The sequence below is a fragment of the Carassius auratus genome, chromosome 38, assembly GCF_003368295.1.
Source record: "Carassius auratus strain Wakin chromosome 38, ASM336829v1, whole genome shotgun sequence".
NCBI classification, from domain to species: domain Eukaryota; kingdom Metazoa; phylum Chordata; class Actinopteri; order Cypriniformes; family Cyprinidae; genus Carassius; species Carassius auratus.
In genome coordinates, this window is record NC_039280.1 from 23,993,702 (window position 1) to 24,018,968 (window position 25,267).

The window sequence follows — 25,267 nt, forward strand, 5'->3', positions numbered from 1 at the left end:
CTAAATTTGCACTTTTTGACATGAAGTCCAAGAGGGATAAACAAACAGAATATAGCACCTCCAGTGAGGAGTCCACATTAAGAGAAAACTATCCAAAAAATAAAAACGGTTAATTTCAAAGAAATGACCTATGAATTGCTCTATTGCTCCGGCATTTAAAGCCCGTCGTAGTTGGCTTTGAGCTCTAGGTTTTTCAACTTTACGTGGTGTCAACATCTTAAAAATAATTGACTTATGGTCAGAGAAAGCTTGATCTGATATTTCAACATCAGCAATAGATAAACCATAAGTCAAAACTAGGTCTAAAATATGACCTTGAACATGAGTGAGTTTTTGCACGTGCTGTATGAGATTTTAGAGAGTCGCTCTGCTGAAGCTTCCACTCCCCAGAGCTCTGCCTAGTCTTTTTATCTGAGCCTCATTACCTGCCTCTGGCGTTGAGTGTAGCTAGGTCTCCTCTCGGTTTAGAGTCGTTAAGCTGAGACCTCCACTCTTAGAGAATAATTGTTTTATTATTAACTTAAAGGCTATTCAAACATTATTCTCCATGGCATTTTACATGCAGAACCATCAACAACAAAACCAATTTCTAGAAAATAATAATAATAATAATAATAATAATGTGAATAACTGTGCAAACAAGAACACTGTATATTTGTTTGTTTTGTCTGTGTTCTGGTTTGTTGTTATAATTTGCAGATTTTCTAGCTTTAAAACTTGTATGCTCTTTTACGAAAAAATGGTTTGGAATGGATATTTTACATGTGCATTTATGCATTTGGCAGATGCTTTCTTCCAAATTAACTTAAATTGCATAGATTTCATTGTTCTATGTATTCCATAGGAATAACCACATCATTAGCTGCTATCTGTTCCTCAATAGAAGAATAAAAAAAATGTGTCATTAAAAAGAAGAAAAAGACAAAAGAACAATTGTGCATGATTATGATCATGACATAAATCATTAAATAACACTGCTCCTGAATACCTCTCAGATCTATTACAGCCATATGCTCCATCCAGAGCACTTAGGTCTGCTGGGCAACTGCTTTTAGTCTCCCCCAATGCAAGATTAAAGAGTAGAGGTGACCATGCTTTTGTAGTGGTGGCCCCAAAACTCTGGAATAATTTACCTTTGTACATTAGGCAGGCACCTTCACTTTCTGTTTTTAAACTACATTTAAAAACATATTTGTATAGTACAGTATTGTCACGACCGGGATACAGGAAAACAGGGTGAGAGACCCAAATGCGGGTATGTCTTTTATTAGGGGTAATCCAAATCGTAAACAGTCCATGAAGGGGTCAAAACCAAAGAAGCAATCCAAATAATAATAGACAGAAAAACACACAGGCAAGAACAAGACAGGCATTTGACGTGATAACTCTACAAGGACTCCATGACACATACTATGACAGACAGGGTATAAATACACAGGGAAATGACAAACGATAATCGGGAATGGGCTGAGTGCAATGATTAATGATTAATGATTAATGATTTATTTTATTTTATTCTTTTTATGCTTTTTAGTTTCACTGTTTATTCTATTTTGTATGTACAGTATTTTGGTGAACACCTGCTGTTTTAAAAAGGTGCTCTATAAATAAACTATGATTTGATTTGATTTGATCAAATAATACTGACACGACAAGCATTGCATATTCAAATTTAATCTATTCCCACTCTTATGTCAAAAATAAAGTGGATACAGCTTAAATCTTTTTTTCCACTGGTGATTATTTCTCTGTGAATCCTCATTGAAACCCATTCATCCATTGAAATCCATTGAAAGTTTATTTGGATGCATTGAGTTAAATGTGTATACAATGGTTCCACAGTTAGAGCAGCTGTCCTGCAAATATAAATCAAACTCACCTGCCTGTTTTCTTACTCTGAAGACCTTGTTTTGCATGGTCAGTGTCAAATTTAAGGAATTGTGTGTGTTCACATTATTTCTTCCTTTTATTTAGGTTCACAGAGTTCCTGGAGCCTTTTGAAAGAGTTATCCAACCTGAGGAACTATGGCTCTACAAGAACCCTCTGGTGGAATCAGACCACATCCCAAAGAGAGTCATGTTTGTAAGTATACTTCATTCAGCACATTTCAAAACAATTGTGCACTCATAATGGCTTTAGTGATGAATTCTGTGAAATACAAACATTCACAGAATTCATAAGTCACAGGCCTCTGCATGTTGCAGTGTTTTATTAAATATAATGGCTAATTTGATTATGCTTTCAGATACCAATAAGACTGAACCACTGCATAATCTGTGTCTTATTTACTAACCACTTTTATCGGTATAATTTAAAAGTGTACTGAAAGTAATCATCAAAGTATTTCATTATCAATTGTTACACAATACAATAAATAACACAAGTGTAACTATTACATTATTAAAATTCCATACCTGTATGTTTCAACCATACTTTAGTGAAAATCTGTGAAATACACACTTTCACACTATTCATCATTCACACACCTCTGCATGTTGCAATGTTTTATTAGATATCATGGGTAATTTTATCATGTTTTCAGATACCAATAAGACTGCACCATTTTACCTCTGCCAAACACATTTAGCATCTTGAAATCCTGCCTCGGAATGTTTCACTCACTAAGTGGATTGGCTGTTTTAGATTTATAATAGTAATACTTGTACATTCAAATAATTTATTCTATTCCCTATCAAAAGCTACTATTGATGCTACGTTTCAATAACAATTTGTTCAATCGGTTGTGAAGCATGTACGGAAGTTCTAAACGGCCATGCACTATCATTTTTTTTCCTTCTTGTTTTCTCATTATAACGACTTAATTTTCTTGTTATCTCGACATTAAAGTTGCTTTCTCATTATAATGACTTAATTTTCTCTTAGAAGTTACAAAACTTCGCTAGCAGGTGGCACTATAGTCCTGAATATAACTGATGTGGTGTTGTATACTATCCACTTTACTGTACGCAGACCTTCCTCGTGATCGCTATAATTTGTGCAGTATTGTTCATTACTGACTTTTACTTAATTCATAAATGTTAAATGCTTGAATCAATATTATCATTTTGTGTATTAATATTAAGTTTTTTATAGATTCATGAGTTTCATCAATGTGTTCTGGGTCATAAAATAACTGCTTATCAAAACTAAGGTTGACGTCACAGTATTCTGTTCTCACCTATATCTTTATTTGTGCTTCTTTGAGTAGGATGGGATTTAACGATGTAGACACACACATACACTGCACATGAATGCTCTTTTCAAACAGAAGGTTGTAATGCACATGATATATCTGTCACAGCATATAATGACTACTAAAAATATTTTTTAAATATATAATTTTATTTCAAATAAAGGGAAAATTAAAGATGAATTTAATCCAAGCAGCTCTAATAGATCTTAGAATAGTTCTGCATCCTTCTGAAGGCGCTCTGCCCATGTTTGCGGGGTTGGCATTTATACATTTTAATTACAAAAACAAACCTTTGGTGTACTGTCTCTGCAAAAGTCGACAGTGATTGATCAGCCTTTATTTATGTAATGCAGACGTTATTACCTAGGTGAAGCAAAATTTGCTGAAATATAGACTACAGTAAGAGCGCCCTTTTAAGAATAGAATTAGAATAGTGAGTGCCAAAGTGAGAGGGTCAAATAAATAGGGAAGAGATGGGTTTTAAGTCCATTCTTGAAGATGGCTAAGGACACAGCTCCTTGGATTGAGTTGGGCAAGTCATTCCACCAGGAGGGAACATTTAATTTAAAAGTCTGTAAAAGTGACTTTGTGCTTCTTCTGGATGGCACAATCCAAAGCCATGTTCACTTGCAGAACACAAGCTAGAGGGCACATAAGTTTCATGTAATAAATTTAGGTAAATGGGTGCAGAGCCAGTGGTGGTTTTGTAGGCAAACATCAATGTCTAGAATTTTATGCGAGCAGCTATTGGTAGCCAGTGTAAATTGATAAACAGAGGTCTGATGTGTATTCTCATTAATCTTGCTGCCGCATTCTGGATTAATTGTTAATGTTTGATAGAACTGGCTGGAAGACCTGCAGAGAGAGCATTGCAATGGTCCAGCCTGGACAGAACAAGAGCTTAAACAAGGAGTTGTGCATCTTGAACTTGTTGATCTTGCATAAAGCAAATCTGCAGGACCAGACAGTTTTAGCAATGTGGCCTGAGAAAGTTATATGATCATCAATCATAACTCCAAGGATTCTGGCTTTTTATAAAGGAGTTATGTTAAATGAGCCTAACTTGATGGTGAAATTTTGATGAAACTAAGGGTTTGCTGGAACCACAAGCAGTTCTGTCTTGGCAAGGTTGAGTTGAAGGTGATGGTCCTTCATCCAGCAAGAAATGTCTGTTAAGACAAGCTGAGATGCAAGCAGCTACCGTTGAATCATCAGGATGGAATGAGAGGTAGAATCCTCCCCCATTTCCGAGGAAGATTTGCATAAGTATTGATTGGAGTGTTCGGGGGAAGAGCTCACTGATCTTGCATTTCGAGGGCAGCAAGTGTGAGACTGTGATTCACTTTCTATCCACGTGCTTCACATTATGGTCACTTTCTTTCACAAAAAAACTAGTGTAAGATTGGAGTCAGGACTGAGGGACGACTTCTCCCTAAGACAACAAAGGACTTCCTTAATAATTAACATTTGAACACTCTCCTGAACATCCTCCTTGCATAAGTAACAGTGCCATCGGAAATGCACTACGCCTAGCAGTTCACACCTCACCACCGCACTCCCTCCTCACTCATGTTCCCAATCCTTTCTCTCTCACCTAAAACTCACTCTGAATCTATGCATTGCTAAGTGTATACAACAAGTGACTATATATGTTTGGTATCATTTGAAATGTCTTGGTATGCCTGGTAAAATGGTCCCATTCTCTTGACATAGTGCAGACTCCCAAGAAGTTCTAGAGAACAAGAAATATTGTGTGTCACTTAAGGTGTGTCCTCCCCCAGGTCCTTCATGCAAACTACCTCCTATATGTAAATAAGTGTCCTCTTCTACAAGTATCAATGATCCATTCAAATTCTGATTGACCACTTGTGACCCCCTGAATAGGGGACCAAAACTTAATTATAATGACAGACACCACCATTTGACAAGATTAAATTATGTGAGTATTTAAGGAAGGTTGGCAAAGGGTTCAAGGAATCTGTAGACAGATCTCCCGCACAACTGCTGTGTGTAGTCCTTTTCATTGTCAGGTAAATACTTTTATATACTTTGATTTTCTGAATTGATGTATATAATGCATTTATTTTTTATTCTTGGAATTGGATTTGAATTATTGTTTTATTGCCTGGTTAATAAAGTGTTATGTTTGAATTTATTCTGGTTGACTCTGAAATGATTAACTCTTGATTAATGATTAACGGACTAAAACTCAGTTTGTGGAACATCAGGGCACGTTGACTGAAGTTTTAGAGCTCTGTCTAACATATTGGCATTAGTCATGTGTACTTAGACTGTAGAGGATAATAAGTGTGTTTTCCGTTCAGAACAACAGAGTGTTGTTAGATCAATCTGAATAGGGTGAGCCTCAACCTCTGATTATTGTAAAATTATTCTAAGTGTACGTGGGAAACCACGGCATGATTATGTAAAGTTACCATTAGAGGAAGTAAAATTGATCAGCTTGGTTCTATGGTAATGGTCATGACCTCTGGATAGATATAGTCCTACTTTAATTAAGTGTGTACAGATCTATGGGGACTGAATAACATACTTTTAGAAATAAGCAAGCATGGTGCGGCTTATAAAAGTATCAGTCAATTGCCTCTGTCTAATGACCAAGATTGACGAGATTGTGATTAAGAGATCGTAATCCTGATTTGTGCGAGACTCAAAAAGGTTATAGGTTTCCGAATGTACGAGTATAATTCAAACTAAGGGTTAAATAGAATAATCAAACACGTAGTCAACTTTATAAATAACCAAATGGGGTTAAACCCTTTTTTCATAATTGGAGTCAGATGAAAACACATAGTTAATACACATAAAGAGATGTATTTAATTTAAATTTGTTGCATTGCATAAGGGAAGACAGTGACACGCAGGAATCCTTCGACCGTACCATTGGCTACCGTCCTTGGACCAGTGGGCGGACCTTACAATAGCTTCTGCACACTTGTTAGGAACATATGTTGAACTGGATGAGGCTTGACAGGCTAGTCCTCCCCTTTGTCTTGTGCCCTCACCAGATCTGGAGGTTTTTGCACATCTGAACTTGCCCTGACACTTCTTTGGATCAGACAGAGGATATGGCAGGTTATGCTTCTGCAGAGATGGAGATTGAGAGTGCCGCCTCCGAGTGCTCCTTCCATAATTATTAAACATATGATGAGTTACACAAGGTGGGGACGCATGCAGTGGTCAGATTAAAGATGGATTAGCCAGAGGAGTAAGAGACTCCAAAATGCTCCAAACTAGATGACAGGTTTGTACGGATTGAAGAGAACCTTCAGGACATAACCGTGCCTTGGCTTCAGGACGACCTTGGAGTTGCCAGACCAAAATTCAAGACAAGAGGGGCTCTTGGAGAGCACCTGTAAGTCTCCTTCTCGCTTAACTCCCATTAGATGCTAGTGTCACTAGCAGAGCAGTTTTAAGTGACAGAGAACATAAGTCAGCAGTCAGAAAATGGTTCGAAGGGCGGCTCTTTGAGGCCCCTAAGAACAGTAGATAGGTCCCATGTAAGGATCGTGAAGGGGCGAAGAGGGTTCAGCCATATGAACCCCTTCAGAAAATGAACAACCAAGCTGTTCTTGCCCACAGACTGCCCAGTTATGTGAGCATGAGAGGCTGCAATAGCCGTGACATAGATTTTAAGGGTAGAGGGAGTACGGCCCTATCCATTAAGTCTTGGAGGAAGGACACAATCTGAGATATGTCACAAGTGAACGGGTCTTCACCCGAGTTGGGCACCAGGGGGTGAAAACCAACCATTTGCAATATGGTATTCATGACATTCTCTGGGAGGTCTGCCGACTCCAGTCAAGAGGCCATACATGAAGAGGCCTTAGCTCAGGTCTCGGGTGCCCTATCGTTCCATTCACTTGAGATAGGAGGTCCCGTTTCAACGGGATTGGTGTGGGCCAGTTGTGGGCCAGAGCATCCTTGACTTTTGAAAAATAGATTGGGCAATGAGAATTGTCTTCAAGCGAGGAGGTCGAACTCTGCCCTTCCAAAGACATCCCAAATTCTTCTGAAGGGAGGTTGCTCCAGGAAATCATGTGTGCCCCTGTGTTCAGAACATCCTGCACATGCGCTGCCCTCAACGAGAGCAGGTGGGGCTGAGTAGTGTTATTTTTGGCAGCCTGTTTTAATTTTAGTTTTAGTCATTGTGTGAAGCTGTCATTTTAGTTTTTATTAGTTTTAGTCATGTTCATACTCATACTCCTTTTTTAGTTTTTTAGTCAATGAAAACTGATTACATTTTAGTCTAGTGTTAGCCGACAAAAACTAATGATACTTTAGTCAAATTTTAGTCAACGAAAACTAATGATATTTTAGTCTAATTTTAGTCAATGAAAACTGATGACATTTAGTCTAGTTTTAGTCAATGGTATTTTAGTCTCTTTTTAGAAATGCAAATCTATTATTTAACTTTATTATTTAAAGTCAATATATTACAAGTACCTAGAAGTATAGACAAAACCAAAATGTAATTTTAGCCAAACCCATTTCAAACAAGGTTATCTTATTATAAATAATGGTTAGGGACTTGGACTAGTTACCCGAAGGTCGGCAGTTCGAGTCTCGGTGCTGGCTGGAGTTGTAGGTGGGAGGAAGTGAATGAACAGCGCTCTCTTCCACCCTCAATACCCATGGCTGAAGTGCTCTTGAGCAAGGCACTGAACCCCCAGTTGTTCCCCGAGCGCTGAATATATAGCTGCCCACTGCGGATGTGTGTTCATGGTGTGTTCACTTCACACTGCTATGTGTGTGCACTAATTCTGAGTATGGGCAACCATACTGGCAAATGTCATGACTTTTCTTTCTTTCTTATATTATTGTTGCCTTATAAACTTAATAAATTTATTCCAGGCATGAAAGACTCTGATTTGAATTGACCATATTTATATTACCAACCAAACATGTAAGAAGTACATACACATAAATATAAATTAAATAAATAAAAAGAATGAAAAAAAAATCTCCCAAAGACGAACCCCAATTGGCTGGCCATCGGTCCCTTTTTTGTAACTTTCCGCATAGCTCTGCATCCGAACATGCACAAGTTCAGCTGAACATGCATGTCTGTGTGAAACAGAAGCAGTTTAATGTGAAGTTTAAACTCCATCAGGTGCTTTTTGACGAAAAAATAAATAAATTGCATAGTTTGTCCAAGGCTTCTTCCACATTTCCACATTTGAAGTATATTTTATTTTTATTGTATACAATAGACTAAGGATTCATTTAAATATTAATTATACACTATGTAATTAAAGTTGTCTTGTGTTTGATGTGAAATACAGCCAATCATTTTTAAGTTCGTACATAAAGAAATAAATAATTCATCAACTCATTCATCACAAGAGTTGTACTGGACATACTGGCAAATTACTTCTCACCGGTGATTCCCGGCAGTTTTAGAGGACAATTACTCCTTGTCGCTCTCCTGTTGTTAAAAAGAATAGTATAACGCAGAGCGTGACAAGTATAAAAGCCTCCACTTGGAAAGGTGCGCTCACGAAGTGGAGCCAGGCGAAAGTATAAATCTCGCTTAACTTTGTTTGTTGTCCTCTTCTAAATAATGCCATGAGTGGGGCTTGAGGAACTGACGTCGGTTGCATCTTGTTTTGATCAACGAAAAGGAAGAGACATTTAAGCATAGTTTTTATTTTGTAAAACACATTTAGTCTCGTTTTAATTCGTCAACAATATTGCATTATACATTTAATTATAGTCATCGTCACATTACCCATATTTACGTTGCATCTCATCTCATTTTGTCATGTTATAAATGTTCATTGATGATGATATTTAGTCATAATTTTTGTTGACAAAAGCAACACTAGTGCTGAGCCCACTCTAGGATGCTTTACAATCGAGTGAATAGAGGTTTTGAGGATAGCCTGCCTTGGCAATTTATTAAGGACACCACTGTCATGTTGATCGACTGAACTAGGATGTGGTTCCCTGCCAGAAGTGGTAAGAAAGCGTAGAGAGCTCGACATACAGATAGCATTTCCAGGCGGTTAATATGGAGCTTGCTTTCTCCACTCATCCAGACGCCAAAAGTCAGATGGCCTTCTCACAGGGCTCCCCAGCCCATCATGGAAGCATCTGTGAAGATGACTTTCCTCCTGCAAACTATCCCCACCACTGCCTTCTGCTCGTACCAGCCAGGGATCGTCAAAGGGGCCAGGGTTGCACTGCATGGGGCAGGATGTGAGGTTTTAGCCAGAACTATGAGAGACTATGGCCCTCATAAGGGTCGAGTCGATAATTGTCCCCAGGAATGTTGTACGTTGGCTGGGAGACAACAAGCTCTTGGAAAAATAAAGGTGGTTGAGGAGGAGGGATTTGTGAGCCACCAGCTCCACCTCTGACTGGACTAAAGTGAGCTAGTCGTTGAGGTAATTCAGTATGCAAACTCCCATCTGTCTAAGAAGGGAGAGAGCCGCATCTTAGCACTTCATAAAAGTGCAGGGAGCCAGGGACAGCCCAAACAGAATGGCCGTGTATTTATATGCCACTCCCTCAAAAGCTAATCTCAAGAAGAACCTGTAATGGTGGGCTATCTGGATTTGAAAGTAAGTGTCTTTCAAATCCAGAGAAAAGAACCAGTCCTCTGGGCATATTTGGACTAGGATCTGCTTCAAAGTGATAATTCTGAATAGTGCTTCATCAGGGCCCGATTCAGATGTCCTAACCTGTTAGCCAGCACCCCAAAGCGGGCATCCTGAACGCCCCATAACCTGTTAGCCAGCACCCCGACACCCTCGTCCTGAATGCCCCTAAACTCGCACGTCATTTCTTTGCCATTCTCTTGACAAAGATTTCTGTGGAAACCAGAGGTTCAAAGGCCCTTCCCCCTTAGGAATTTCAGTCTTCAGTCTGGTTCTGCTAGGTGGGGGAAGTCACTCGCAACACCTAATATCCACCAGCTACTCTAAACTGAATGGAAGCCAGAGAGCTCCATGCATGATAGGTCAATTAATTTAATTGAAAATGAGATTACTAGAAAAGTAACGGTAAACGTGTAAAGTAAGACAACCTAGAAGAACCAAACACAGTTAACCACAAATTTGATTGTTGAATCAAAATAAAAAGACTGTTCCAAAACGATCTAAACTATCCTCAATGTCCTAAACTACATTGACTAATTGAACTTAACCATGTGTACCTAAATAACCTGATGCCTGCACCAGTACGGTAACTGTCATGGAGGTGTTGTCTTGTTGTTTGCTGTGTTTGTCTGCTTCTTCTGCCTTTGTTTCTCCAGCGATTGACGATGTCTTCAGCTAAACACCTCGCCGATCGAAAGGGGGATATGTAGCAGAAATTACTCGAACCAGACAAATCAAAGAGTCGATCAGGGCTGTGGCTGAAACACGAGCTGAATTCCTCAGTAAGGCAACTGGAAGTCATAAAACATTCTGTGCCACAAGTCCCAAGCAAGATAACCAACCAACCAACACTTTCACAGAACAGCTTTCAACATTAACACCACTAGAACAATTATTGACCATTTCAATTCGGAGAAAAGATTTGTCAAATTTGTTGTTCGTAATTGATAAGCAACGCCGGACATCATGTGTAAACCCATGAGAGTACTACACAAGATCTTTTGACTTCCCCCACCTAGCAGAACCAGACTGAAATTCCTAAGGGGGAAGGGCCTTTGAACCTCTGGTCTCCACAGAAATCTTTGTCAAGAGAATGGCAAAGAAACTGTGTTTTCTACATATATATGGACCAAAATGAACTCCAAAATGACTTCTAAATGAATATCAGTCCATCGCTTAACTCCATATTCATTTATATGTAACCTACACATTTGACTATCATGTTATAATCACTTATTGTGTATGTCTTTTGATAAATATGGGATAGCTTAAGGATACATATTTATGTCTAGTATCGATGTAATCGAATCTGCTTGTTGAAATAGTCCTGACAACCATTTATTTGTCAAATATATCATATTCTTGTTACAGGAATCATGTCCAAAATTAGACCCTGCAAGAGCGGAAAAATTTGGACCACATGCTTGGTAAGATAACATGATTTATGATACACTCGAGCCAAGACAATATCTGATTGGTCAAGACAACATTTGAGGTGTGGCCAAAAGGCCAATTTAAATACTTAGGACACCGTAAAATCTTGCTTTTAATCTCTAGCAATGCTTCTGCTATCAGTCATGCCTGCTTTTAGTATGCTTTTAGCTTTGCTTCTTAGCCTTTAGCTTTTAGCCATGCTGTTTGTCATCACTGTTCTTTGAGCGCGGTTCCGGCGTGCTTCAGCCTGCATGCCTACTGCTACTTAGCCACGATGAAAAGAAACACAACTTAGTCTCGTCAAACTTTACTTCTTTTCTTTTCCGTTTGAGAGTTTCGTGTTCTGAGTTAAGTTTTGTAAAGTCGAGTTTCAATTTCAAACCGCACACAACTCCGTTTTCAGCCAACGCCCAACCAGGGCTTCCCAAGACGTCACTTCAGCGACTACTGAACTTCCAGCCAATCAGCGACATCGGGATACCCCTTTCAACGACAACTAGGGGACTCCCTTTTCACAGGAGATGCAAGTAACCTCTAGACTGTGACCTTTACTGGTGTATCTAATATAATTTTAACCTCATTGAGGAACTCAATGCGAGGGCTAATTACGTGATTGATGGTTGTTTATGTCTATGCAATTTAACATATTGCTGTAAACTTGGGATTCCCTATTTCCAATCTCTTAAACTCATCTTTCCCTAACTTTCGATCTTCCTACAACTTGTGTGAATGTGTGAGTGCATGCGTTTATGTGTTAGATTAGTTTATATGTCTTAGATTTATCTAATAAAGCCTTATTCATATTGAAAAGAGAAGTATCTTGTGTTTTGTGCTTACAAGTTAATGTCTTAAACTATCGATCTTGTTACTGTGCTAATTGACAGTGTTTTCACTATAGTTTGGATATTAATATCCAGCACAGATTTTATGTCAAACGGCTCGTTCAGTGAATCGCAGGGGGTCTCAGTGATCAGCCGTGAAACAGTGATTCTGTTCAAATTCCCTTTAAATTATTAAATTATTCCCTTTGAGCTAAATTGATCTGTTTCCCTTACAGTGTCTCTCCGCAGTGAGGTCCATACCACCTAATATTTTTGGAAGCCTTAGTGATCTGAAACAAAGAAGATGACAGCCAGAAGGTGCGCAGTAATGTGCTCATGCTTATAATGGGGAGGGAGGGTTGCGAGCCGTTGAACATACCGACCAGTAGTGCCACGTATATATATTTCTCGTGTCTAATAGGAGAGTGGTAGTGATTAGATCGATTTGACAGCTGACCGCATGAGCTGTTCACAGCCTTGCCTCTGTGGCCTGACTGAACTAACGCTACGCTCGATTTCAGGCAGGAACCACTTTGGCAAGTTTACTTGAGTTTATTGAACACAATTTATCTTTGACGGTATGGTTCCTTATGGGGGTTCTTGATCTCAGAATAATTGAACATACAAGAGCTTTAACATTAACCCCCCAAAAATAATGAGAGGTATTACGGCCTGAAGAAATGAGGATAACGAATGAGGATAACAGCGGCCCCCTCAGGTATCGCTGCAAGAGGTGATCTCACAGCAGCCCCTTTTCCTTAATATTTTTTTCCCTCAAATCTCCTTCTCATTCAACTTTGTCTACTCCATCTCCATTTAAGTAGCAGGGGTGTTCATCCTCTGCTGAAGGATGAACAGCAGTCCCCTGCAGCTATAGCAGCAAAGGGTGTTCTCAGCAACATTCCCTTTCTTCTGAGGGGAAATTTGTCCCTCGATAGAACAGCGGGCCCCTCAGGTATCGCGGCAGGGGGTGATCTCCCAGCGTGAGAAAACAGCAGCTCCTTTTTTTCTTTATTTTTTTCTCATCTCCTTATTTTCCTTCTCCATTTAAGTTTTTTTTTTTTTTACATATGTCAGATTAATACCTCTACTCTAATACACACAAACTAAACTAACAAAAACATACAAACATTCATTCAAACAGTGACAGAGAAAAGTGATGTTATTAACGGAGGGTGAATGTCTGTGAGTCCCAAGTGTCTAGCGTTGGACACTATTTCTTGACCGCAACCTGAGAGAATCAATCTACTAGCACTTTAATCTTAGTTTGTTTTCTTAACCCTCTTGGCGCCAAGGTCGAGTTTACTCGACAAGATGCGGCACTGATTAAAATGGCCGATTTTGTCAAATAGGGTGTCAAATTTCATTTAATTTCATTTCATTTCAAAAAACGTCATGCTCCTATACAAAATCTTCGAGCTAGAGCGCATTGAATCAGTGCGGAAAAAAAAACGGAGCTAGTGTGAGAGTGAGCCATTTTATCTGACCAATATTGTCAACGTCAGCGAGTATTGGCATTAGATTATTATTATTATTATCATTATTATTATTATCTAATGGCATCAATAAAGCTTCAATAAAGCCGCAATGAGGTGTTGGAACTTTTATTCGCAGGCACTGATTCTGAAGGCGACTATATTTGCATTCAGAAGATGACGGTGATACTGAAAGTGAAAGTATAGCCCTACACCAAGCAAAAACGGTGCATCCTTTGCCCAATGTAAATGGTCCTTTGCCAAATGTCAGAGGTGTGAACAATGTTTGCTGGGGTCAGAGTGTTAATCGCGAAATTAGCAGGCGTGTTATTGTTGCAGGGACGAGGCGGGATATTTTTACCGCGCTAGACATATATTTGTCTTCTGACTGCACCTCTCCGCAATCGCGGTGACAGTATTGTAGTGGAGACTTTGTCTAATGCCACTGGGTATGTTAGACGAGGTCGAAGTATTCATAGGACAGTTAGGAGGCAAGGTGGGGAGTCGCATTGACACTGACAGTAGTCCGAGCTGTGCACACTCAGCGCGTGCGCAAGGCAGATCTGGCCGCGCAGCTCATAGCAGAAGCAGAGGCTATGTGACACCGGGCATAGCTTTTAAACTAAACAGGTCTTGTCTACTTGTGTTTGTGTGCCATATGAATAATATATATGTGCCCCATACATGGAATCAGAGTGCCTGCTACATGTAATAAATTGAAAATCCCAACCGCTACATGCATTCGGTTTGTTTCTACCATTTATTAGTAATGATTTACACAGTTTGCTTACTACTTACTATTTTCCCGAGCATTCAGTATTGTGCAATATAGCACACAGAAGGTGAGGGACATTTTTTGGGGGAAAGAAGTGCTGCATTTTATTATTTGAACATGTGACTTTTCATGAAAATTCTATAATTCAAGATGGCCACCCCCATATGTCGTCATAATATGCAAATTAGATGGGAAAATTAAATCCCTACATAAACATTGGGTCATCCTTAATATTTTTATAATTGACAGAAAGTCTCTATCTTTTATAAATTTTAAGATATAGCCTTTTGAAATTAAGATGTCAAAACTGAAGGTTTTAGGAGAAAAAATTATTTTTTTTTTTGCATAAAATTTGCATTTGGATGCTCCTGTGGGCACGTGTTGCTGGAAGTTGCTGGAGAGGGAATCTCTGGCGCTGATTGGCTGGCAGTCAGTCGATGACGCGTTCTGAGGGACAGCAATCGATGGTGAGTGGTTGGTTGGCTTTGACAGGTGGAGCTTCATTCGCGAGACTTCCTGGATTGTGGGTTGCTATGCAATGGAGATTCCTCTTAATCTGTAGTGACTATGAGAGGGTTTTTCTTTAACGAAGTTCAACAAAGGATCTTACGGAAGAGTGAGCTGAGTGAGTGAGCTCTTGGTGGTTTGAAGAGTACACGCTGGACGATGGAAAGGCCAGCACAAAGCATTGGCAAGAGCCAAAGTCTTAGTGCGACAGCCAATCAGATATTGTCTTGGGTGGGACCTACGCCCCGTTCTCCGGTTCTAGCATGTAATTAGCATTATGTCCACATGATCTCATGTGTCCAAACTTCTGAGAGTTTAGTTTAAACATTTTAATAAGCAAACTTAATAGTTTAAATAAGGTGTATCCTACACACATCTACTTTATATCAAAATTCTAGAAATCAACCCAAGTAGGTACTAAAATACATATACCTCCTATAGTTGAGGTGGAAGTAAATAAGGATTTAGCCGTGATAAGTGTTTAACACACAAAATTAACTTGAGTAATATAAAGCATGCATAATACAGAGAATAAACATGTATGAGGCAACTTCTGGTGATTAGTTCCTATAACTGAGCTAAAAAAAAAACCCGAAAAGGCTTTAATGAAATTTAAACACACAGAAATAATTCCACAGGTTATATAAAACATGCATGATACTTAAGATATATGTGAAGTAAATACTGGTAATAAATTCAGCTTCTTGGAAGCAATTTTGAGACCGTTGTTTGTATTAAACCACAAGTGGGTTAAATTTCAGTCTATTGGTTTTGGAGACAAAGTCTCTGGAGGTGTTCTCTGGTTTAAGTTTTGTGGTGATCCTGGGCCATAGGAATGCCTTACCATCCTTCCTTTCCTGATAAGGCTGGGGATTTATGCATTGGGGTCACCACAGGGTTTTTTTGTCCATTTGGTCTTAAGTTTGGGGAACAAAGATAAATCTTTTCCTGCTGTCCTGGCATCGCTGGTATGAGATTAGACTGGCACAAAAAGGGAAAGGGGGGATGACATCTCCTTTAGCCATCTTGGCACCATGACTGTGTTTTATGACGCACTAATGGAAGGGGAAGGGGAATCATTCCGAACTGTGGAATACGGTGTTAGTTGCTTTACTGAAATGGACTGTTCAAGGATAATCCTACATATTCCCACTTTCGATCAGTGATCGAACTACATTTAAGAGACTTAAGATCAGGAAAGAAGCAGGGCCGGATGGGATCAGTCCTGCTTTGCTTAGCCATTGTGCAGCTCAATTGGCGCCTGTTTTTTCCACCATTTTTAACATCTCATTAAGCCAATGTACAGTCCCACAATGCTTTAAATGCTCCATCACTATTCCTGTGCCAAAGTCCTCAAAGATCACCTGCCTCAATGACTTCAGACCAGTTGCCCTAACATCTGTGGTAATGAAAACATTTGAATGGATTATTCTGGCATACCTGAAATCCTGCACTTCCTTGAAGATGGACTCATATCAATTCGCCTACCAAGCCAACTGGTCCGTTGAGGATGCAATCAGCATAGCACTCCACCATACCTTGCAACATCTGGAATCACCAAACACCTATACATGCATCCTGTTCATAGACTTTAGTTCCACTTTTAACACTATTAACCCATTTAAACTCTTTACCACACTCTTGGACATGAACATTAAACCAGCCATATGCCACTGGATAAGGAACTTCCTGTTGAATAGATCACAGAGTGTGAAAGTTAATAACATAACCTCAGACCCTCTCACCCTCAGTACAGGAGCTCCTCAGGAATGTGTTCTCTCCCCTTGGCTCTTTTACCTTTATTCATCATACTTTAGATCCATGGACACTAAAGTGAAAATAATGGTGGTGGACCAAGCTGTAAATTGGTGTTCGAACAATGACCTCCAGCTCAACACAGCCAAAACCCAGGAACTCATTGTTGACTTTAGACGTAGGCTATTTCTTAAAACACCCATACAATAAATGGCAATTCAATCACCATCATTGACTCCTTTAAATTCCTAGGAACCCACATTAACAATAACCTGAAGTGGACAACTAACACTAATCAAATCATTGCAAAGGCTCAACAAAGACTTTACTTCCTCAGACAGCTTGAAAGATACCGGATCAGACATCAGCTCCTTGTTCTGTTCTATTCCGCTATCAGCGAGTCCATCATTACATCATCAATAACAGTATGGTATGGTAGCACAGACAGCCAAACAAAGAAAAAACTACAGCAGACTGTCAACAAAGCATTCAATATCATAGGGAAAACCACTGCCTTCAGTCAATTCCCTCTATACATATCGGACTGTAAAGCGGGCAAAGAAAATCCTCTCTGACCCCTCACATCCAGCGAACCAACTTTTTCAGCTCCTTCCCTTGGGGAGGTGCTACAGGTCACTCTCTACCAAGACCAAACGCTTCAAAAACAGCTTTTTCCCCATAGCCTCAGGACTCTGAACTCCTCTCTTTAGTTTAGTTTTTCCTCTCATACACTACGCATGGTCATGTACCCACTGTATCTTGTATTGTTACATGTTGTGAAGTGTATTGTCTATTTGTTGTTTGTAATGTATGATGATGTAGAGCTTAAACATACTGTACCGAAAACAAATTCCACCGGAATTGTCATGTGGCTTAATAAACAATCTAATCTAATCTAGTCATTGTGCGAGGGCAGGCCATGACGCCTAGGTGGTGGCTTACTACAGGGTGGAGGTTTCTCACGAATAGGGTTTTGAAGTTTAAGTCCTCCTCCATGTCGGGTTCATTGCGTGCACCAAAGTATGCTCATCTGAGTCTGTTGAAAATAGCTTGGGGTGTCTTATGCCGGCCTTGTTTGGTTTCTAGGGCGGCCATCAGTCCTTGGTCTACCTCTGGGTCTGCAAATATTTTAATTAGGGCTTCTCAGAGGAGGTGGACGTCTGACTTTGTATGTACAGTATAGGCTGTCTATCCAAAAAACTTCCCACCTCAGGACTGGATGGTGTTCGAAGCAAATAGAGTCTGTCTCTGTCTGTCACATTGGATCTCATTTCCAAGTGGAAGTCGTTATATATCGCAGGTAGGCCTGGACATCTTGACTTCTTGCCACATTTGGGGTGAATTTGTTGATTTTCCTGGCCAGTTTGTCAAGGTCTTTGAGTTCCAGGCCATGTACAGGTTCATAGTCAGTTCGGAGAGGTCTCCTTCTCTTGTCAGCATGGTAGCGCTCCTCCATAACAGCTGAATAGGGCTTTGGTGGTGATTTTTCACTTTCTCCTTGATGTGGCAATCCCAGGATAGGGGACGCAGCTCTGTTGGGAAGGGGTGAGACCAGAGGACGCCTTGTCCTAGTTGGCTCAGGGTGCAGCTCATAAAAATGCTAGAGTTCCTCTCTGATTGAGTCGGATTCTTCTTTTACATAGTCGAGCTGTTGAGTCAAGCCGCTGATCTGATTTCATGACGTTTCAAGATGGTTTTCAAGGGCCTTTATTTGGCTGTTCTTGTCTCTGAATTCAGCTTTGGCTTTTTTCAGTAGCTGCTCTGCATACTGTAACTTGTTGGCTAGATCATCTTGGGCAGCCTTAGCGTGTTCTAATTCTCGGCTGGTGGTTGTCAATGTTTCTTGAAGCCTTTCGGTTTACTCTTTGGCGCCTGGCTCCACCTCATCGGACCCGTCCTGTTGGCCCGTGTTTCCAGTTCTAACTGGTTGATGCGTTGTTTTGCGCGAGTCAGCTTCTCCTGGAGGTGACCTTCTTGTTCATCGCTCAGTTTGAGTGAGGTTATCAGCGTGTGACTTTAGGGAGCCAGTGATCTTTGCAATCTCTTGGTAGTAGCTGCGTGAAAGATTTGTGAAAGTGTGTGTGAGCTAAGTATGTGATGGGTAGTTAAGTGTGCTTTGTCGGAACTGTGGGCCTCTGATGACGTGTACCGCTCTGATCTTTTTTTAAATTACTTGATCAAGATTAACAAAGTAATCTGACAGCATTGCACTCAATGCTCCACAAATGTCTCTCCATCATGTTACAGATTAGTCTCTGGTTTGCCTGAGCACATTCGTGTGTTTTGGAGGAGGTGTGGCTTCCTACATGTAAAAAACCTATATAAACATATATGTTTCAATATAGGTTTTGATATAGGTTTTGAATATATGTGACAAATAAAATTGGCAGTTTTCCTATATTATATATACATATATGTACATTTATGCACACATATATGTGTACACACACACACACACACACATATATATATATATATATATATATATATAGGTTATATGTATGCACATATACATGTGTACATATATGTACTCATATCTGTACATATATGCACACATATATTTACACATATGTGTACATATATGTACACATATATATGTGCATACATACACCTAAATAGGTACAGTACAGTACATATATGTACCATTAGCTATATAAAATACATATCTTGTATGTATAGGGCTTATATGTGGATATGAAGAAGCAATACAGGAGACCTACATTTCCTGTATATGGACATATATGCACCTCAATTTTGTCTATATGTGGCATATATGCAGCATATATGCAGTGTATATACGCATATATGCAGCATATATGCCCTATATACGGCATATATGCCTTATATACGGCATATATGCAGCATATATGCACATATATGCAGTATAAATTATCATATATGTGCATATATGCAGCATATATGTGCATATACACTGCATATACACATTATGAAGTGGCAGAAAAAGCCCTTGCTTTTGTAAGGCCTATCAGCCTTTTTTTAAGATCAAAATTGTGATTTCGAAATGAACGACTCCTGCTCCACTCACCGGTATCGAGTCCCACGGAGGAGATAGGAAGGATACAAACTTCATAATCTCAGGAAGAAGGAGGCGGGAACCGGCGGACATTCATATAAAACTTTAATTACAAAATAAACACAAAACAGCTTAACAGCCCCTCGCGGACAACTGCCATGCACAAACAAAATGCAAACACAGAATAAAGCCCAGGCCTGGTCCTCTGTCGTCCTTCACTGTCATCGTTCCTCTTTTGTATCCTTCCAATCTTTTCCGTGGTACTCGAGACTGGTGAGTGGAGCAGGTGCCGCTCATTTCCAAATCACTCCACCAACCTCGCTCCGTTCCCACAGATCTCGGCCCTGCCCCACTCGTCACAATAATCATCAAGTGTAGTATTAGTTCTGGCAGGTCACGTTATTCAGGCTCGCATTCCTATCTACCTACGGGAATACGACACCTATCTAAGCATTCATATATAAGGTCCCTCAGTATTATCAGCAGTTTTTGCATTGCTCAATAGCTAATTACCCTCCTCCATCCCCAACTCCTCTTCTGTGAGTCAGGATTCAGCTTTCTGATTCTCCATTGAATCAGATTAATTCTAAAATGTGTACATAAAATTATTGAACTTTAACAGTATCTGCAATACATTTATGTTGGTTCTGTTCTGTTTACCTGGGGTTATTGCTGCTCTTCCTGTTCTCATCCATGGGGGCTGCATGGATGCACAGGGAGATCTTGCACAGAACAGAACCAATTATAAATTGTATGCTAATTGTGATTGTGAAATAGGATGCAGCAGAGATTTTGTGTTCTTTTTTCTTTACAGGCAATTTCATTCCTCACCCCGCTGGCTGTGATATTTGTGGTGAAGATTATACAGAGGACAGACAAGACAGAAATTAAAGAGGCTTGTTTAGGTGAGTGCCCAAATCATGGTGGTCAGAAAATAGTCATTAACTATTATACTGAAATCTTTACACAATGGATGTTTTCACAAAATTATTGTAGAGACATATGTGGTATAAATTTATTGAAGATTATCCGCAGCAATCTGGAATTCTTGACACTTATTAGTCAATTGTGGAATCCAACAGAATGATATCCACGGTTCAGACCTCTCATACAGGTTACTAAAACATCCTAATTTAATTTATCCCATATCACTGAAGACTCACTTTCTTTTGTGCTGTAACAAATGCAGCTGGTGCCATTTTGCATCTCAATTATTGATTATATTGAAAATGAAATTGCAGGGCTTCAGCATTAATATTACTCTAATATTATGTTAGAGTGTTTTTTTGTCTTCAACCCTGCTCCTGGGGACCCACTGTCCTCTAGTGTTTAGGTGCCAGTGCCTTAGGCTGGCCACAATAAGAGGTCACTCTAAAATGTACAGTCCATGATTAGCCATTGTTAAGCTGTGCAAAACATTCGCAAAATATGATCGTGTTTTTGCCCAGCTTCTCATTGAAAAACGGCTCTGAGTAGTTAATGCTGCTCCATGTGAAAGCACGCAGGTGATGGAGATTAACCGCTGATTATAGAACCGGCTTTACTGACAAGATGTGGATTAAATATTGCATGTTATTTATCATGCAGCCCTACAAAAGATTTCAGTCTGTGTGCATTGATTTATTTTTTATTGTCTGTATGCATACGATTTGGATAAGAGCGCAAGAGGTCTGCATTAGGGTTAGGGTAAGGGTTAGGGTCCATTCAGGCTGGGCTCTGGCCATTTTTTTTTTTTTTTTTTTTAGATCGGGCTCGGGCTCGGGCTCGGGCTCGGGCTCGGGTTGGGGTTGGGGTTGGGGTTGGGCTTACTTATCTTCTCTCCTTTTATTGTGCCCATATATGCGCAGAGCACACATACTGTTATAATGATTATAGCAGCCGGGCATCTGTGACCCAATGGTTAGAGAGCCGGACTAGTTACCAGAAGTTTGCCGATTCGAGTCTCTGTGCTGCCAGGAGGTGGGAGGGAGTTAATGAACAGCGCTCTCTTCCACCCTCAATACCCATGGCTGAAGAGCGCTTGAGCAAGGCACTGAACCCCAAGTTGCTCCCCGGGCGCTGGATCTATAGCTGCCCACTGCTCCGGGTGTGTGTTCATGGTGTGTTCACTTCTCACTGCTGTGTTTGTGAACTTGGATGGATTAAATGCAGAGCACCAATTCTGAGTATGGGTAACCATACTTGGCAAATGTCACAACTTTCACTTTCATAGCCTATTATAAATATTATACATTGCCTACGCAACCCATATACACACGCATTAGCATACAGGTGATAGTTGACCATGCAGAGCATCAGAGCTTCTGAAAAGGTGATAAAATCACAAAAACACACAATGTGACTGTTTACTGGAAGAAGGTAAAAGGATATTCGAAGCTACCAGGTCTAGACAAGGACTTAAATCAGGGGTGTCCAACCCTGCTCCTGGCGATCGACTGTCCTGCAAAGTTTGGCTCCAACCCTAATGAAACACACCTGCCTTTAATTTTTACGTGAGCCTGAAGACTTTAATAAGTTGCTTCAGCTGTGTTTGATAAGGATTGGAGCTAAACTTTGCAGGACAGTCGATCGCCAGGAGCAGGGTTGGGCAACCCTGACTTAAATGATCAAACTTACAACCTTGCCAAAACTGGCGCACTAAACAACAGGCTGTGGTCACTCCCAACCCACCCACCCCCTTTGAAGGTTAAAGTGATTACACACAGCATAAGAACTTTACAAGCTAAACTGCCTACCTCAGAGCCGCTTACGCCACTGTCGCTGTCTATAAAGACCAACATAGCAGACATGCGGGCTTCTGACACCTCCTTTGCTTAACCACCTCTCAGCCAACGTGAAAAAGCTTTGCTCGGAGACGCTGCTGCCGCCAGAGCTCTGTTTAACATTGGTATGTCCAGTGTCAATGCAGCAAACCAAGCCGTGAACTCCATGAAACCTATCTTCCAGATTGACTTTGCCCAGACTCAGCTGGTTACAGCGCTAACAACAGACATGCTGTGGGAGGTTAGCTCCTCCAGTGATAGCCTAACCACAGGTAGAATCCCACCGTACATGATACCCTTAAGCCTTGTAATAACTGAGGAAGCTTCCGCCATCACCACGCCAGCTGACCCTCTACAAATACACCTGGCCTACTCTCCGGGTATCCCCATCCTACTGCACATCAATCCCAAACAGAGGGAAGTGGATGTGCTCTTGAACTAACCCATCAGCGAGTCAAGCCAAGTCTACAGACTTAAAGACATTGTCAATGTCAGGTTTTGGGAAAGCAACACCCCACACAAAGACACACATTCCAGATGTGGTGGCCTACCATGACAGCGAAACCCAGTTGTACCTGGCCCCAAACCTGCCAAAGACCAAAGACGATCATTGTTTGACGGTGGGGTGAAGGAAGGACTGGAAACAATAGCGAGTTAGATTATTTAATGAAAATAAATGAACAAACAAGGAAAGACAATGATGCTGGGAAGACAACAATCCAAGATGGTGGTGAGGTGGTGAGGAATCCGGATGATGACGGTGAGAAGGCAGTGTAGTGTATTTTCGTCTGCCATGGATCTGAGAAATCACACTATCGCTGGGTTTTGTTTCCGTAAGAAAGATTTTATTTTCATGAAAAAATAAAACCGAGAAAGCTCTGCAGAACAGTCTGTCGAGTCTGTGTGGGTCCTCGATTTTATACAGTGCTTCTGAAGACGTGCCCATGTTCAATACATCTCATACATATGGTTCTGTTCATCAACTCTTTTACACCTTTTATGGCTGTCTCCAGCTTGCTTTAAGGATGTAGAATTTACTTTAAGTGAAACGAGGAGGCCTAATTATATATTTTGTCTTATGCCAAAACAGGGTGTCCAACTTTACTATATGCTGTATTTTGGTAATGTCTGCACCAAGGAGGTCTGATCATATATTTTGTCATATGTCCAAATAGAGTGTGCAGATGCACCATATACTATACCCCTGCACTCTCTGCACATTCCATTCTCAGGCAGGCCTCTACATATTGTCAATTGCATGATTATAACAGTAGAATAGCTTGATACATAAATGGCTAGAGTCACATTGATTATGCCTGATTAGTTTACATATTGACCAATAAAAATCTTCCACAGCAGCAGGAGAGGATGGCACAGGAACTGCGGGGAATAGAGCCGAAGGTAAGTATTTGTGGCTGAGTGGAAGTGCGTAGAGTGGATGAGGTTCCGGGAAAACACGAACATCCAACGCAGACAACACTGAAGCCAAACAAACAGGGTAAGCGACATAAAACAATGATCTCACAAACACAGGACGTGAGACAAGCCAATATATAGGGAATGAGTAATGAGTGACAGCTGCTGCTGATGACAATTAACGGAGATGCCCACAAACTAATCAGTGCAGATGCGAAACACACAGACTTCACCACAAAGTGCAAACACCCAAAGATCACAGTTTACCAACCGTGAAAGTACCCCCCCCCCCAAGAGCTCCTCATGGAGTTCCCAGAAGGGCCTACCTGCTGATTGTATTCATCAATAAGGGAGTGATCCAATATGTCCCTAGCAGGTACCCAACTCCTCTCCTCTCCAACCTTCCCAGTCCACCAGGTACTGGAATCCTCTTCCCCACCGTCTCGAGTCCAGAATACGATTAACCGAATAAGTCGGTTCCCCATCTACGAGACGCGGCGGCAGGGGAACCAGGGTGGGCGGATTAATATGTGCATAAAACACGGGTTTAATTTTGGACACATGAAAGGCAGGGTGTATCCTCCTATATGCTGGAGGTAGTTTGAGGCGGACTCTCACTGGACTTATGATTTTGGTGATAGAAAACAGACCAGTAAATTTGGGAGATAATTTAGAAGGAGCGCAGAGGAATGTTACTGGTAGAAAGCCACACCTTTTTACCCACAACATAAATGGGAGGCTTTGACCGGTGGCGATCAGCCTTGGCCTAAGTGCGTTCCCTCAACCGGAGCAGAGTCTCGCGGGCTCTGGTCCAGGTGCGGTGGCACCTCTGGACAAACGCGTGAGCGTAGGGGACCATGACTTCAGATTCCAAACTGGGAAAAACTGGTGGCTAGTAACCTAAACTGCACTGCAACGGAGAAAGTGATTACCCGAAGACAAGCTAACTGATGCTCCTAGCAATTTACACAATTCTTTCCAAAATATGGGTATGAATTGAGATCCCCTGTCAGAAACCACGTTAACTGGGAGGCCATGAAGCCGAAAGACGTGATCTAGGACAGTGACCGCTGTCTCCTTTGCTGTAGGTAATTTGGGCAAGGGAATGAAATGTGCTGCCTTCGAGAATCGGTCCACTATGGTCAAAACGACCGTCATGCCATTAGAGGGCGGGAGGGCGGTAACAAAATCTAGTGCGATGTGGGACCAGGGTCTCGAAGGGATAGACAGCGGTTGAAGAAGCCCATCAGGAGACCGGTTAGATGACACCACTGGTGCAAACTGAGCAAGCCAAAACAAAATCGCGGACGTCAAGAGCCATACCTGGTCACCAGAATCATTGTTTAATCAACCCATTAGTTCTACTTATCCCTGGGTGACAAGCTACATTAAAACAATGACCCCACTGGACAACCTCGGACCTTAACTCCTCCGGCACAAATAAACGGTTCGGTGGACAACCGGACGGAGACGT

The 25,267-nt window shown here is 40.8% G+C and overlaps 1 protein-coding gene across 1 annotated transcript in view; it reads left to right on the plus strand.

Annotated features, from left to right (window-relative positions):
• Positions 1–321: 321 nt before the first annotated feature.
• The window catches only part of plpp4 (phospholipid phosphatase 4), a 130,044-nt gene continuing 105,098 nt past the window's right edge, over positions 322–25,267 (plus strand). The window contains exons 1-3 of the mRNA XM_026224986.1: positions 322–325; positions 1,923–2,083; positions 20,430–20,520. Of these exons, the coding sequence (XP_026080771.1) occupies positions 322–325; positions 1,923–2,083; positions 20,430–20,520 (256 nt within the window). The remainder of the gene's footprint in view (positions 326–1,922; positions 2,084–20,429; positions 20,521–25,267) is intronic.